Source organism: Oncorhynchus tshawytscha, linkage group LG11, assembly GCF_018296145.1.
Source record: "Oncorhynchus tshawytscha isolate Ot180627B linkage group LG11, Otsh_v2.0, whole genome shotgun sequence".
Classification (NCBI taxonomy): Eukaryota; Metazoa; Chordata; class Actinopteri; order Salmoniformes; family Salmonidae; genus Oncorhynchus; species Oncorhynchus tshawytscha.
Genome location: NC_056439.1, coordinates 5,059,568 through 5,077,011, shown reverse-complemented (window position 1 = coordinate 5,077,011; position 17,444 = coordinate 5,059,568). Strand labels below are relative to the sequence as shown.

Here is a 17,444-nt window from a genome sequence, read left to right as displayed (position 1 = left end):
AAATAACATGGGTGGTGGAACACGTAATAATGTCATTTATTTGGAACCGTTTTCCTGTGTGTGGGTGGCAGAAATATTCACACTTCATCATATTGTTGCACTGTGCGCATCCTCTGCATTTATAGCTACCATTTGGAAGAGGGCGTAACAATTCTTCTTTATTTGTACTATTTTCTGATGTCTTCACTATTATTCTACAATGTAGAAAATAGTAAATATAAAGAAAAACCCTAGAATGTGGTGTGTCCAAACTTTTGACTGGTACTTTATGTAAATAAGGTATCTGTTTTTAAACTATTTGTTAACGGTTTTTGCTTTGTCATTATGGGGTATTGTGTGCAGATTGCTAAGGATTTGTATGTATTTAATACCTTTTAGAATAAGGCTGTAACGTAACAAAATGTGGAACAAGTCAAGGGGTCTGAATACTTTCTGAATCCACTGTAAGCATTTCTTGCATTAAAATGACAACAAATGTAGGTAAAAAAAACGTATAATAATTTGACTTCGAAACAGGATTGAATACAAATTTCTTTCAGCATCTTGAGAGAATGCGAATGCGCAGTTCGATACTGTCTGTAGAGGTGCTATCTTTTTCAGCATCATAAAAGCTGATAGTATTTCAATCACATAAAATATGCAACCAAGCCAAACTAAAATCTTATCAGAAACTTATTGGGTTGTTGTCACAGCTTTCAATTTCCCTACAACTGGTCAAACTAATGTCATTTGGAAATTTTGCTGAGAAATTCATTCCCGTTTTTTATTTTTTTATTGCCTTTTCTCCCCGGTCCCTAAAAGGCTTGTGAAATAAACAGAGATGACAGAGAACTTCACCAATGTCAATTAGATTGAAGCATTGGTTCTATCGATTTGTGACATTCTGGTGAGCAAGGGTTTATTTAGTCTTCTACGGCAACATGTAATGACAGAAGAGAAGCCTCATGTACTGTATCTACACTGAAGAAAATATAAACGCAACAAATAAAGTGTTGGTCCCATGTTTCATGAGCTGGAATTAAAACTCCCAGAAATGTTTCATAAGTACAAAAATATTATTTATCTCATTTTGTTTACAAATTTGTTTACATCCCTCTTAGTGATCATTTCTCATTTGCCAAGATAATCCATCCACCTGACTGTCACGCCCTGGTCAAAGTATTTTGTGTTTATCTTTATGTATTTGGTCAGGCCAGGGTGTGGCATGGGGTTTTTGTAATTGTGGTGTGTTTGTCTTGGGGTTTTGGTGGTGGTATTGGGATTGTAGCTTAGTGGGTTGTCTAGCAAAGTCTATGGCTGTCTGGAGTGGTTCTCAATCAGAGGCAGGTGCTTATCGTTGTCTCTGATTGGGAACCATATTTAGGCAGCCATATTCTTTGAGTTTAGCGTGGGTGATTGTCCTTAGTGTCTTACTTGTACTCTCTGTTAGTTTGCACTAGATAGGCTGTTTTCGGTTTTCATTACGTTTATTGTTTTTTAGTGTTTAGTCGTGTTTACGTTTTGTTTAATAAATATGGATCGCAATCGACACGCTGCAGTTTGGTCCGACTCTCCTTCATCACCACTAGAAAACCGTTACAGAATCACCCACCACCAACGGACCAAGCGGCGTGTCAACAGGCAGGAGAAGCCGAAAAAGGAGATGCTAAATAAGGATTTCTGGACATGGGAGGAAATCCTCGACGGGAGAGGACCCTGGGCTAAACCAGGGGAGTGTAGCCGCCCAAAGGTGCAACAGGAGAAGAGGCAGCAGCAGCAGGAGCAGCAGCTGCTACAGTGGGAGAAATGGACATGGGAGGAGGAATTGGACGGTAAAGGACCCTGGAATGAGCCTGGAGATTATTGTCGCCCCAAAGCCGAGCTGGAGGCAGCAAAAGCAGAGAGGCGGCATGATGAGGAGCTAGCACGGCAGAGCGGATGGAAGCCCGAGAGTCAGCCCCAAAATTTCTTGGGGGGCTCACAGGGAGTATGGCTATGCCAGGTAGGAGACCTGCGCAAACTCCTGTGCTTACCGGGGCTGGAGAGACCGGGCAGGCACCGTGTTATGCTGTGGAGCGCACGGTGTCTCCAGTGCGGGTGCACAGCCCGGTTCGGTATATTCCAGCTCCTCGTATCGGCCGGGCTAGAGTGGGCATCGAGCCAGGTAAGGTTGGGCAGGCTCGGTGCTCAAGAGCTCCAGTGCGCCTGCACGGTCCGGTCTATCCAGTACCACCTCCACACCCCAGCCCTCCGGTAGCAGCTCCCCGCACCAGGCTTCCTGTGCGTGTCCTCGATCCAGTACCACCAGTTCCAGCACCACGCACCAGGCCTTCAGTGTGCCTCGCCTGTTCAGCGCAGCCAGAGCCTTCCTCCTCTACAGCGCTGCCGGAGCCTCCCGCCTGTTTAGCGCAGCCAGAGCCTTTCTCCTCTCCTGCGCTGCCGGAGTCTCCCGCCTATCTAGCGCTGTTAGAGCCTTCCTCATCTCCAGCGCTGCCGGAGTCTCCCGCATGTTTAGCGCAGCCAGAGCCTTCCTCCTCTACAGCGCTGCCGGAGCCTCCCGCCTGTTTAGCGCAGCCAGAACCTTTCTCCTCTCCTACGCTGCCGGAGTCTCCCGCCTGTTCAGCGCAGCCAGAGCTGCCAGTCTGCAAGGAGCAGCCAGAGCTGTCAGTCTGCATGGAGCAGCCAGAGCTGCCAGTCTGCATGAAGCAGCCAGTCTGCATGGAGCAGCCAGAGCTGTCAGTCTGCATGGAGCAGCCAGAGCTGCCAGTCTGCATGGAGCAGCCAGAGCTGCCAGTCTGCATGAAGCAGCCAGAGCTGTCAGTCTGCATGAAGCAGCCAGAGCTGTCAGTCTGCATGGAACAGTCAGAGCTGTCAGTCTGCATGGAGCAGCCCGAGCTGTCAGTCTACATGAAGCAGCCCGAGCTGCCAGTCTGCATGAAGCAGTCAGTCTACATGGAGCAGCCAGAGCTGTCAGTCCGCATGGAGCAGCCAGAGCTGTCAGTCTACATGAAGCAGCCCGAGCTGCCAGTCTGCATGAAGCAGCCAGTCTACATGGAGCAGCCAGAGATGTCAGTCTGCATGAAGCAGCCAGAGCTGTCAGTCTGCATAGAGCAGCCAGTCTGCATGGAGCTGCCAGTCTGCATGGAGCTTCCAGTCTGCATGGAGCTTCCAGTCTGCAAGGAGCTGTCAGTCTGCACGGAGCTGTCAGTCTGCACGGAGCTGTCAGTCTGTAAGGAGCTGCCAGTCTGCAAGGAGCTGCCAGTCAGCACGGAGCCGCCAGAGCGGTCAGTCTGTAAGAAGCCGCCAGAGCTGTCAGCCTATATGGAGCAGCTAGTGCCGCCAGTCTGCCCAGCGCCGCCAGTGCCCCCATTCTGCCCAGCGTCGCCAGTCTGCCCAGCGCCGTCAGTCTGCCCAGCATCGCCAGTCTGCCCAGCATCGCCAGTCTGCCCAGCATCGCCAGTCTGCCCAGCACCGCCAGTCTGCCCAGCGTCGTCAGTCTGCCCAGCGTCGTCAGTCTGCCCAGCACCGCCAGTCTGCCCAGCACCGCCAGTCTGCCCAGCGCCGCCAGTCTGCCCAGCGCCGCCAGTCTGCCCAGCATCGCCAGTCTGCCCAGCGCCGCCAGTCTGCCCAGCGCCGCCAGTCTGCCCAGCGCCGCCAGTCTGCCCAGCGCCGCCAGATCTGCCAGTCAGCCAGACTCTTCCAGATCTGCCAGTCAGCCAGACTCTTCCAGATCTGCCAGTCAGCCAGACTCTTCCAGATCTGCCAGTCAGCCAGACTCTTCCAGATCTGCCAGTCAGCCAGACTCTTCCAGATCTGCCAGTCAGCCAGACTCTTCCAGATCTGCCAGTCAGCCAGACTCTTCCAGATCTGCCAGTCAGCCAGACTCTTCCAGATCTGCCAGTCAGCCAGACTCTTCCAGATCTGCCAGTCAACCAGACTCTTCCAGATCTGCCAGTCAACCAGACTCTTCCAGATCTGCCAGTCAACCAGACTCTTCCAGATCTGCCAGTCAGCCAGGATCTGCCAGTCAGCCAGGATCTGCCAGTCAGCCAGGATCTGCTGAAACCACCAGCCAGCCAGGAGCTGGTAGATCTATCTACCTGCCTGAGCTTCCTCTCACTCCTGAGCTTCCTCTCACTCCTGAGCTTCCTCTCACTCCTGAGCTTCCTCTCACTCCTGAGCTTCCTCTCACTCCTGAGCTTTCTCTCACTCCTGAGCTTTCTCTCACTCCTGAGCTTCCCCTCAGTCCCGAGCTGCCTCAGTCCCGAGCTGTCCTTCAGTCCCGATCTGCTCCTCAGTCCAGTGGGGTTCTGGGTGAGGACTACTAGGCCATGGTCGGCGGCGAGGGTGGACTATCCAGGGACGAAGGGAGAGGGGACTAAGACATTAAATGAGTGGGGTCCACGTCCCGCGCCGGAGCCGCCACCATGGACAGACGCCCACCCGGACCCTCCCTATTTGTTTTGAGGTGCGTTCGGGAGTCCGCACCTTAGGGGGGTTCTGTCACACCCTGGTAAAAGTATTTTGTGTTTATCTTTATGTATTTGGTCAGGCCAGGGTGTGGCATGGGGTTTTTGTAATTGTGGTGTGTTTGTCTTGGGGTTTTGGTGGTGGTATTGGGATTGTAGCTTAGTGGGTTGTCTAGCAAAGTCTATGGCTGTCTGGAGTGGTTCTCAATCAGAGGCAGGTGCTTATCGTTGTCTCTGATTGGGAACCATATTTAGGCAGCCATATTCTTTGAGTTTAGCGTGGGTGATTGTCCTTAGTGTCTTACTTGTACTCTCTGTTAGTTTGCACTAGATAGGCTGTTTTCATTACGTTTATTGTTTTGTAGTGTTTAGTGTTTAGTCGTGTTTACGTTTTGTTTAATAAATATGGATCGCAATCGACACGCTGCAGTTTGGTCCGACTCTCCTTCATCACCACTAGAAAACCGTTACACTGACAGAAGTGGCATATCAAGAAGCTGCTTAAACAGCATGATCATTACACAGGTGCACCTTGTGCTGGGCACAATAAAAGGCCACTAAAATGTGCAGTTTTATCACACAACACAATGCCACAGAGGTCTCATGTTTTGAGGAAGCATGCAATTTGCTGTTGCCAGATAATTTTATGTTAATTTCTCTACCATAAGCCACCTCCGTTGTTTTACAGAATTTGGCAGTAAGTCCAACCAGCCTCACAACCTCAGACCACCGGTGGGGGGTCATTCTGATTGGCTACCATGTGGGTGGGCCTATACCTTCCAAGGCCCTGCGCCCTTGCCGTCATGTGAAATCCATAGTTTAGGGCCCAATTTATTTCAGTTGACTGATTTCCTTATATGAACTGTAACTCAGCAAAATCTTTGAAATTGTTGCATTTTGCGTTTATATTTTTGTTAAGTATAATTACAGATAAGTTGACTAACAAGTAGCACACCACAATGTAGGAAATTATAAGCAAAATCAGGCAAAAAAACAAAAACACCCCCTGTCAATTTTTTTTGTTGCCATCTCTGATTGTAGCCTATAGCGCATTTTCTATATTTACGTGTTATGGTTGGGTGCGGGGCCTCTGATTTTCACTTTATTACACATGGTCAGGAGGATGGGGTGGGTTATTAGCAATTGCTTGCTGGTGCAGGTGAGCAAACCCATACACCAATGTCTGTGTAATTTGTACCACCTCTCTCTTCCAGGAGGAGGGTCCGAAGGTGCTGCTGGGGAAGGAGGAGGGGTGTGAGGAGGGTCTGGGGAACCCTGAGTGGACCATGGTCATGGAGGACAACCAGACTACACCTCCTCCTGAACCCACAGAGGAACCAGCGGAGCAGCACAGGACCACACACAGTCTCACTGCGGTGAGCCCACTGTGAGCTACTGTCTGCATGGTATTAGTTCAGGGCCTGTATCCACAAAGCCTCTCAGAGTAGGAGTGCTGATCTAGGATCCTTTTAGATCATAATGAATAAGATTATGTGGCAAGATCCTAGATCAGCACTCCTACTCTGATTCTCTTTGTGGATACGGGCCTAGGTCTTCATACATGTTGTCTTAAGTGTGGGACCATGCCTTTGAATTATCAAACCATTAAAGAGTGTCAAGTAATCAAATCAACTAACACATTTGCATAGTACTCATAGCAATCCCTCATTACCCAATCAGAAGATGCTCCATAGCAAGGTGCTCATCAGATTTCTTGATCCAACATCATCTCACTCTGTATCTCTTACAGTCAGTAGACATGGAGGATGGGAAGCCTGATCTGTTGCTGGTCAAAGAGGAGACAATAGAAGACAGACCAGAGAGCATTGACCTGCTGAGTGGACTAAAGATGGGGAGCAAGGTAAGGTAGAAATACATATAGCCTACATACAGTAATATACAATATTACAATATCATCAATGAGAATAGATGAACCGCTTGGCTATTTTTGAAATCAATACAACTTATGTTTACATACACAAACACACATTATCACGTATGAACTGGACCAGGTAATTGACAACAAAAAAACTCCATATGTAGAGTTCTCTTCCATGTTTGTAAAGTCTATTTTATAACCTCTTCCTGCAGGTGGTTGGCTGGAGTGTAACAGAGGAGACTGGGTGGCCATCTTGGATTCCCAGACCCAGACGGGTGCAGCTATGGGCCCAGGGGACAACATCACCGAGCAGGGCTTGACCAGAGGCGACATAGTGGAGGTCAGTGGATGGGACAGCATCCTCAACTCTGGGCTGGGGAACAACACTGTTAACCAGATCCAGAAGCACAAAATAACATATCCACTACAACAGACTGGCTGAGCCCAGGGCGAGGCGTAGATTTGGTCTGCAGGGACTGGGAGGTGTCCGTATACGGCTGGAGAGAACAGACACAGACTCTGCTAGCGATGCTCCGTCTTGCTCCTATAGTTGTGATTCAGAGAGACTGACGGCGCCTCAGGTTAACCCCTTAACAGGTGCTGCCTTCAGCCTGCCTTCTATAGGATCTATCAACTGGAACATGGACCCTGTGACAACACAGAGAGGAGCTACCTCAGGATACACCAGCAGAAAATGATTAGTGTATGCTGATATGTAGTAATAATAATAAATGTATTTCTTTATTTTATATAGCGCTTTTCATACAGAATGTCAGTCTCTTTTAAAAAACAAACTAAAACAAATTCAGGGGAGCTGGCAGTTCATGGGAGAGGGTCTTCCACAGCTAGATGATGATGCAGTTCAGTAAAGGAGTAGCTTGATTGGAGGTGGCGTCGATGGTACAGCCAGGGAGGGAGACACATCAGTCAGACAAGCCTGGAGCTTTTCATCAAGCACCTCTGTCTCTACAGTTCACAGGTCCTCCTCCTCTGTAGGTAGGCTGGAACCTCCACCACCGAATGTGTAGCCTCCATCTGGGTGATGCATCGGCAGCAATAAGTGCCTGGAGGCCATCACACCTGGGCAGTAATCAGCAACAGTCTCCTACGAGGCCAGCCTGTGTCATCCCCTCACACCACAGTCCACATCTTTCCATGTAGTACTAGTTAGTTAGTTTGTAGTTAATTCTGCTGGTTTTGGATGTAGTAGGGAACTGGATGAGGTGAACTGAGGAAAGAATGAGTATGATGAGACAGAGTAGATGATATGGTGGTGGTTGGTGTGATGGTGTCTTACAATGCTTCACTGAGGAAGAGTGACAAAAGTTGACCTTTTAGGTTGATGCTTGTGTTTTATAGTGAGGTAAGGATAGTGCCTTAATTTGTTTACTTGACATGAAATAGTGAAGCTGTGTATGTAATGTAATGTCCGAAGTCCTCAAAATGTCATTTTATCAATGCGAGGTGCCAGATTTACAGAAAAATGTATATTACCATAGTGAGAAAAGTTATTCTTCTTGTCTACTTGACTGTGCTGACAATCTTTTTAAATAATTGCAGGGACTGAGTACCCTTTTATCTCAGTCGAAACAAAACATTATATTTAATTCTTGAATCAACACAAATGGAAATGTTTGATAATAAACTCCAATCGCTACATATTGTTAGGTACTTGAATTACTGTTAGAGATGGGCTTGACTGTGGTTTTATAATATCATGTCATGTTTCTGTGTGTACAGCAAAGAGTTTCTTATATAAACCTTAATGCTTTTCTGTTCAATTTGTTATTACAGTCTGCAGTCCATGAGGACCTGCTGATATCTGGTGTTGCTGGCGGGAGAGACTGGACCTGTGAAAGGGCTGGTGTTAAACCCTGGGCCCGGATCTGGACCCTGGATCAGGAGCCTTCACTCTTCCATCCCAAGTCGGAACCAGGACCCAACCACGAGGGACAGAGACTCCTCCACACCACAGAACACAACCAGTGGACAGGTGGACTGAACAACCTCAGTCCTGGTGGTCATCAGAGAGACAGAGGCTCCAGTCAGGGATCCAGTCTGCAGCCCAGGCCCTTCTCTTTACAGTCTCATTGCAGGGATGAAGCAGGGCCTGGGGCTGATAGAGACAGACCCTCCTGTTCCTATGATACAAACACCACAGTATCCATAAAGAACAGAGCAGGTCACCCTGGGCTTCAGCCTTTACAGAGAGCGGTGGGAGACCCCCCTGGTGGGAGTCTAACAGGAAGTCTGTCTTCTCCTTCAGGGTCTCATCTAATGCCTGGTGAATGGGTCCATAGAAGGCCTGGGTCAAGCCTTCCTCAGGTACCTCATGGTTACCCCACCAATACAGACAGGGTCAGGATGGGCGTTCACCACAAGATGTACTTAACTTATAACACAGGGCACCATCCAAACAACACCCAAACAATGGCTAGAGGTCAAGGAGGGAGCTCAAATATTAACCACCTGAGGGTGGTGGCTCCCGCTTCTACCTCCTCTGGTGTCATTGGGTCACAACGTGGGAGGCAGAGCATTAAGACAGACGCCGACAAGCCGTATGCCTGCCCCACGTGTGGGAAGTGCTTCTCTGAGGCAAACTATGTGAAGGAGCACCAGACCGTTCACACCAAGGAGAGACCCTTCAAGTGCAAACTATGTTACAAGAGCTTCTCCTTCCGGAGTAACCTTATCAGACATAGGAGTGTCCACAATGGGAAGAAACCTTTCAGCTGTACCCAGTGTCATATGCGCTTCTCCCACTCGTCCAACCTAAAGAGGCACCAGAGGGTCCACACAGGGGAGAAACCCTAAAGCTGCCCCCAGTGTGAGAACAGGTTCTCCCACCAAAACCAGCTGAAGATGCACCTGAAGGACCACACTGGAGAAAGGCTGTTTGCCAGGAAGAGTTTCTCAGAAAGGAGCTACTTCGGGATACACCAGCAGAAAAACAATTCCACTCTATAACATAGAAAGTAACCATTCCCCTCGATAGCTTCTGAAGTTTAGATCAAACCCTGCATTAAAGACAAATATTAATTTTCATCGTCAGCAGAAAAGATTATTCCTGGGTAAACTCCTGCATCCAGACATTGTGTGATATATAAGCCGAAAAATACTATTACGTATTGATTTTTGTACTGTGTAGGCTATATGATGTTCACAAATGCCTATTTTATCAAGTTCATGCAGATTTTCTTTTGAGACATTACACTAACATTTTTGTCAATTAGAAGACTTAAAATTAGTGCATTCATCTTAAGAAAGCTTGGTAAGACAACCACAACACAGTTATAGGAAGTACATTTTTCCTCAAAGTACTTTGTGCCTTCAGAAAGTATTCACACCCCTTGACTTTTTTCCACATTTTGTTCTGTTACAGCCTAAATTTTAAATGTATTAAAATTGATTCATTGTCAAAGTGGAAATGTGTTTTTCGCAATTGTCTTTTAAGTCAATGAGTATTCATGCCATCTATCAGGAATTAAACTGTATTTAACAAATCACAAGTTTTATGGACTCATTCTGTGTTCAATAATAGTGATTAGCATGATTTTTCAATGACTACCTCATCTCTGTACCCCACACATATAATTACATGTAAGGTCCTTCAGTTGAGCTGTGAATTTCAAACACAGATTCACACACAAACACCAGGGAGATGTTCCAATGCCTCACAATGAAGGGCACCTGTTGGTAGATGGATTTTTAAAAAGCAGCCATTGAATATCTGTTTGAGCAAGGTGAATTTATTAATTACATTTTGGATGGTTTATCAGTACACCCAGTCACTACAAAGATACAGGCGTCTTTCCTAACTCAGTTGCCGGAGAAGAAGGAAACCGCTCAGGGATTTCACCATGAGGCCAATGGTAATTTGAAAACAGTTACAAAGTGTAATGGTTGTGATAGGAGAACTGAAGATGGATCAACACCACTGTAGTTACTCCACAATACCAACCTAATTAACAAAATGAAAGAAGGAAGCCTGTACAGAATAAAACTATTCCGAAACATGCATCCTGTTTGCAAATGTGGCAAAGCAATTCACATGTTGTGTTGGGGGCAAATCCAATAAAACACCTTACTGAGTACCACTCTCCATATTTTCAAGCATAATGGTTGCTGCATCATGTTATGAGTATGCTTGGAATCGTTAAGGACTGGGGAGTTTTTCAGGATAAAAAAAAAAGAATGGAGCAAAGCACAGGAAAAACCCTAGTTCAGTCTGCTTTCCACCAGACACAGAGATTAATTCACATTTCAGCAGGACAGTAACCCAAAACACGAGGCCAAATCTACACTGAAGTTGATTACCAAGAAGACAGTGAATGTTCCTGAGTGGTCGAGTTACAGTTTTGACTTAAATCTACTTGAAAATCAGGTAAGACCTGAAAATATTTGTCTAGAAATGATCAACAACCAATCTGACAGAGCTTGAAGAATTTTGAAAAGAATAATGGTCAAATGTTGCACAATCCAGGTGTGCAAAGCTCTTAGAGATGTACTCAGAAAGACTCACAGCTGTAATCACTACCAAAGGTGATTCTAACACATTGACTCAAGGGTGTGAATACTTATGTAAATTAAATATTTCTGTATTTTATTAATACATTTGCAAACACTTCTAAAAAATGTTTTCACTTTGCCATTATGAGAAATTGTCACGTTCGTCGTAATGATGAGACCAAGGTGCAGCATGAGTATTGTTCCACATAATTTTAATAAACCGAAGCTCACTGAACAAAAACAACAAACGAAATGTGACGCTACTGTTGTGCACACAGGCAACTAAATGGAGACAAGATCCCACAACACAAATGAGGAAAATGGCTACAACGATAAACAGTCTCTGATTGGGAACCATATCAGGCCAACATAGACATACAAAAACCCCTAGACATACAAAAAAAACTAGAAATACAAAAACTAGAGTACCCACTCTAGTCACACCCTGACCAAACCAAAATATATAGAAAAACAGGGATATCTAAGGTCAGGGCGTGACAGATATTGTGTTTAGATGGGTGAAAAACAAATCTATTTAATCCATTTTGAATTCAGTTTGTAACACAACAAAATGTGGAATACTTCAAGGTGTATTAATGCTTTCTGAAGGCGCTGTATCAGCAAAATCTGTGCTAGTAGGAAGAGACATGTAAACGTTATGGTGGTGGTGGGAAGGGGCACCATGGGATTCATTTAAGGTACTCTGTGAAGAGGTAGGGTTTTAGGTGTTTTTGGAAGATGGGCAAGAACTGCTGTCCTAGCTTCAAGGGTATGCTTGTTCCACCATTGAGCTGCCAGGATAGAGAAGAGCTTTGACTTGGCTGAGTGGGGAGCTGATCTCCATTAGGGGTGGGACGGCCAAGAAACCAGTGGCAGAGCCGAGTGCTCAGGTTGGGGTGTAGGGTTTTAGCATAGCCTGAAGGTAGGGAGGGGCAGTTCACCTTGCTGCTCTGCAGGCAACCATCATGGTCTTGTAGTGGATACGAACTTCAACTGGAAGCCAGTGGAATGTGCGGAGGAGCAGGGTGACCAGGCAGACTGCGGTGTTCTGGATAAATTGCAGGGGTTTGATGGCACAAGCAGCGATTCCAGCCAACAGAGAGTTGCAGTAGTCTAGATGGGAGATGACAAGAGCCTGGATTAGGACCTGCACTGCTTCCTGTGTGAGGAAGGGTCGTACTCTACGGATGTCAAGCATGAACCTGCAGGTGAGAGTCACTGCTTTGATGTTTGCAGAGAATGTCAGAGTGTTGTCCACAAAGTTCTTTGCACTCTGGGAGGTGGACACCGTGGAGTTGTCAACCATGATAGTTGTGTCACGAACTGCAACGCTGCTGAGTTTTTCCCTCTCAACAGTTTCCCGTGTGTATCAAGAATGGTCCACCACCCAAAGGACATCCAGCCAACTTGACACAACTGTGGGAAGTATTGGTGTCAACATGGGCCAGCATCCCTTGTGGAACGTTTCGATCCCTTGTAAAGTCCATGCCCCGACGAAATTGAGGCTGTTCCGAGGCCAATGTTTTGTACACTCAGTGTATACTTAAATATACCTACACATACCCACACACTAACAAACACCTGCTGTACACGTCAAAATAGTTTAGTCGGGTTTGACTGACTTTTGACTTTGTATAGCTCACTCATTTACCCACATCATTATAAGTATTTACCATGATGGATTTGATACCGATACAGCAAAACCCCTGAGTCACTTTGGGAGGTGACAAAACCTTTTTTGGGAGGAAACTCTCATTTGCCTCACATCTTAATTAAACTCGCAATAAAAAGAAATAGTAGACTTGGAAAAGCATTACTCTAGTCGAAAATGAGCAGAAACAAACATTTACAGAGCAAAAAGCAAAGATTTCAACAGCGTTAAAACATGAGTATAACAGCTTACTACGATCTCATTTATAAATGCATTGCACAAGAGTAACATACTACTCTCAGGGGGATATTGCTAGTAGACTTTTGGCTGCAAGGCTTAAGCTAAATTAAGCCTAGTCTTGTATCAATACAATTCAAACACCATCCGGTAAGATATCACATGACCCAACAGAAATGAATGATATGTTTAGGCAATTTTATATGTCAGAGGTTGACCCTGATCATAGAGAGATGACACATTTCTTATCAACATTCGAAGGCCCCAAACTCAATAGAGGGCAATATGAATTCCATGATTCCCCACTTAGTCATGAAGAACTCAGGAGTGCATTAACATCTATAAGAAGAGGCGAATCACCAGGGCTTGATGGTTTTCCTCCTGAGACGTTTCATGGAATATTGTGGGGCAATAGTTTTTCAATGTATTTGAAAATTGTTTCCAGCTGTCTCCCTTTCGATAACTCCCTCTTTTTGGGCTTCCGAGTGGTGCAGCGGTCTAAGGCACTGCATCTCAGTGCTAGCGGCGTCACTACAGATCCTGGTTCGATTTCAGGCTGTATCATAACCGGCCGTCATTGGGAGTCCCATAGAAAAGAGCACAATTGGCCCAGCATCGTCCGGTTAGGGTTTGGCCGAGGTCGGCCCTCATTGTAAATCATAATTTGTTCTTAACTGACTTGCCTAGTTAAATAAAGGTTACATCAAATTTTAATGAATAATTAGCCACTCAGCGTGAAAGCTTATGTCATTCTCTGATCAAGTGGGAACGTCATAAAATAGGCCTACCTGATTACTTCTTATCCCTTGTTCAAATAGTCTACAGCGGTGTCTGTCTCGAGCTCACTGGTGCAAGAGACTCTGAGGGCCCCAAACATTTTATACAATGTTGCAAGTTTGATATCAGGGCTTCGGGCTGGACCCAAGTTAATATACTGAACAATTTCTAAGATTTTACTGAGTTACAGTTCATATCAGGAAATCAGTCAATTGAAATATATTCATTAGGCCAACAGAGAGAGAACTACTCCTTAAAATAGTCTGAGTGCACTTATTTCTCATTTCCCTGAACGATAGCCAGTCAGCCGGAGTATGTGTGTGCCGAGCCTTTTGCCAAATACAATTCTTGAGGTGGAGTAACTCTGCAAGATCAACGGGCTGACCCGGTTTTTAATTCTCATTTTCTTTATGGGAGCTTGTTTGTTAAACAATACCACTGAAAATAAAATTAAAATAAGGACCAAGCGTCTTTGACGGAGGGGATCAAGCTGATTCTATACCATTTTACAGAGGCCAGTTCATGAAGGAAGGCTTGCTCATTAAAGTTTTTTAGCAGGTGTCTATGACAAATCAGGACAGGTCATTTCATTGAGCCGCCATTACGAACACAGGCTATAAAACAGTGACTATTACAGAAAACACCAGACTGATACCAATTAGGATTATTTGTGAGGATAACATCGAGGAGAGTAGCTTTTTCTGGCTGTTTGGAGTTATACCTTGTGGGATTGGTAATAATCTGAGAAAGAGTTAGGGAGTCCCATTGCTTTAGGACTTGGTCAGGTGGTTTAAAACATGTCCCAGTTTAGGTCACCAAGCAGGAACAGCGAAGCAGATATCAGAGCACAAGTCAGAACTGGGGCTTGCAACAGTAGATGGGCCAGGCTGTACATGCACATTTCCAGATATCATCAGCAATAATACAATCAAGGCACGGCATAGGACAGGGAGAGCTCTGCAGTGATCATTTCAATGCATCAGATGGCAACAAGATCATATTGTACAGCAATTTCAATAGGTAACATGAATATAAAGCCGGCGAGAGGTGGTTAGAATAGGATGAGAGACCAAAAGTCTGTGTAACCAATAGAGAGTCAGAGTCCCGAGTGTGGGAACAAACATAGTCTGTCCCACGGATGGGTAAAGAGAGTTTTTAATCAACAAAGTATGCAGGAGTCATGAGGCAAATAGCTAAATACACAAGAAAAAAATATATATACAACGACTTGGGGCTAGCCATTGTAAGTTCAGAGTCACTCGCCCCAACAGTGAGTGAGTGCTGGAGGCGAGCGAAAGCTCGGGAGAGGGGGGGTGAGTGTGGTAGGGATACCTGTACCAGACAGGGGGAGACAGGCCAGGGCAGACAGTGAACAGATTTCCAGTTGGAATCCAAGCAGCAGTGCAGCAGGCAACTGGAGTAGGTGTCACGCCCACTTGGGAGAAGCTTTTCTGGAGGCAGATTTCTTGTAGAAAATGCCAGTGAATGATCTTCAGCATGTTAAATGTGCAACCAGAGGGAACAAATGCTGGACCACCTGTACTCCACACACAGAGACACGTACAAAGCTCTCCCTCGCCCTCCATTTGCCAAATCTGACCATAATTCTATCCTCCTGATTCCTGCTTACAAGCTAAAATTAAAGTAGTTAGCACCAGTGACTAGATCAATAAAAAAGTGGTCAGATGAAGCAGATGCTAAGCTACAGGACTGTTTTGCTAGCACAGACTGGAATATGTTCCGGGATTCCTCCAATGGCATTGAGGAGTACACCACATCAGTCATTGGCTTCATCAATAAGTGCATCAATGATGCCTTCCCAACAGTGACCGTACATACATACTCCAACCAGAAGCCATTGTTACGTAGCTAGGAGTGGTGGGTGCGGATTCAGGCACAGAGAGCAGAGGGTTTTGGGTTTGCCGTATTTATTCCGGTAAGAAATAAGGTCACGCCAACAACAACAGGCGAACATAAAGACCTACCCAAAACAGGACACCAAACAGTCCAAAAAATAACCAAAACACAACCATTCACAAACAGAACAGAAAACAAGCCCGCACAAAAGCAGGCGGGTACAGAAGGCTTAAATAGCCCTGAAAAAAAAAGAGAAACAGGTGAAACCAATACAGACATAACCAACAGAAAAGGAAAAGGGAATCCGTGGCAGCTAGTAGACCAGTGACGACGACCGCCGAGCGCAGCCCGAACAGGAAGAGGAGCCACCTTCGGTAGAAGTCGTGACAGCCATGGATTACAGGCATCGTCCACACTGAGCTAAAGGCTAGAGCTCCTGTTTTCAAGGTGCGGGACTCTAACCCAGAAGCTTATAAAAAATCCCACTATGCCCGCCGACGAACCATCACACAGGCAAAGCGTCAATACAGGACTAAGATCGAATCGTACTACACCGGCTCCGGCGCTCATCGGATGTGGCAGGGCTTGCAAACCATTACAGACTACAAAGGGAAGCACAGCCAAGAGCTGCCCAGCGACACAAGCCTACTAGACGAGCCAAACTACTTCTATGCTCGCTTCGAGGCAAATAACACGGAAACATGCATGATAGCACCAGCTGTACCGGAAGACTGTGTGATCACACTCTCCGCAGCCGATGTGAGTAAGACCTTTAAACAGGTCAACATTCACAAGGCCGCAGGGCCATACGGATTACCAGGACGTGTAATCCGAGCATGCTCTGACCAACTGGTAAGTGTCTACACTGACATTTTCAACCTCTCCCTGTCCTAGTCTGTAATACCAACATGTTTCAAGCAGGCCACCAAGTGCCTGTGCTCAAGAACACAAAGGTAGCCTGCCTAAATGACTACCGACCCGTGGCACTTACGTCTGTAGCCATGAAGTGCTTTGAAGGGCTAGTCATTGCTCACATCAATACCATCATCCCAGAAACCCTAGACCCACTCCAATTGGCATACTTCCCCAACAGATCCACAGATGATGCACTCTCTATTGCACTCCACACTGCCCTTTCCCACCTGGACAAAAGGAACACCTATGTGAGAATGCTATTCATTGACTACAGCTCAGCGGTCAACACCATAGTACCCTCAAAGCTCATCACTAAGCTAAGGACCCTGGGACTAAACACCTCCCTCTGCAACTGGATCCTGGACTTCCTGATGGGCCGCCCAAAGGTGGTAAGGGTAGGTAACAACACATCCGCCACGCTGATGCTCAACACAGGGACCCCTCAGGGGTGCGTTCTCAGCCCCCTCTTGTACTCCCTGTTCACTCATGACTGCACGGCCAGACAGGACTCCAACACCATCATTACATTTTGCAGATCACACAACAGTGGTAGGCCTGATCACCGACAACAACGAGACAGCCTATAGGGAGGAGGTCAGAGATCTGGCCGTGATCAACGTGATCAAGACAAAGGAGATGATTGTGGACTACAGGAAAAAGAGGACCGAGCAGAGGGTAGTGCGAACGGCTCTGTACATCACTGGGACCAAGCTTCCTGCCATCCAGGACCTCTATACCAGGCGGTGTTGGAGGAAGGCCCTAAAAATTGTCAAAGACTCCAGCCACCCTAATCATAGGCTGTTCTCTCTGCTACCACACGGCAAGCGATACCGGAGCACCAAGTCTTGGTCCAAGAGGCTTCTAAACAACTTCTACCCCCAAGCCATAAGACTCCTGAACATCTAATTGAATGGCTATCCAGACCATTTGCATTGCCCTCCCCCCTCCCCCTCTTTACACCGCTGCTACTCTCTGTTGCTATTATCTGTGCATAGTCACTTTAATAACTCTACCTACATGTACATACTACCTCAACTAACTGGTGCCCCTACACATTGACTCTGTATCAGTACCACCCTGTATATAGTTTCGTTATTGCTATTTTAGTGCTGCTCTTTAATTACTTGTTACATTTATCTCTTATTCTTATCCATATTTTTTGTAAACTGCA

General features: G+C 46.2%; 2 protein-coding genes across 3 annotated transcripts in view; both read left to right on the top strand.

The window, feature by feature from the left end:
* The window catches only part of LOC112232375, a 232,714-nt gene that overhangs the window by 7,889 nt on the left and 207,381 nt on the right, over positions 1 to 17,444 (top strand). The gene's annotated exons all lie outside the window — the stretch shown is intronic.
* LOC112232126 (zinc finger protein 3-like) lies at positions 6,271 to 9,815 on the top strand. The gene is made up of 3 exons (XM_024398936.2): positions 6,271 to 6,309; positions 6,540 to 6,667; positions 8,122 to 9,815. The coding sequence occupies exons 2-3, from the start codon at positions 6,611 to 6,613 to the stop codon at positions 9,139 to 9,141; spliced, it is 1,077 nt and encodes a 358-aa protein (XP_024254704.2). The 5' UTR covers positions 6,271 to 6,309; positions 6,540 to 6,610; the 3' UTR covers positions 9,142 to 9,815.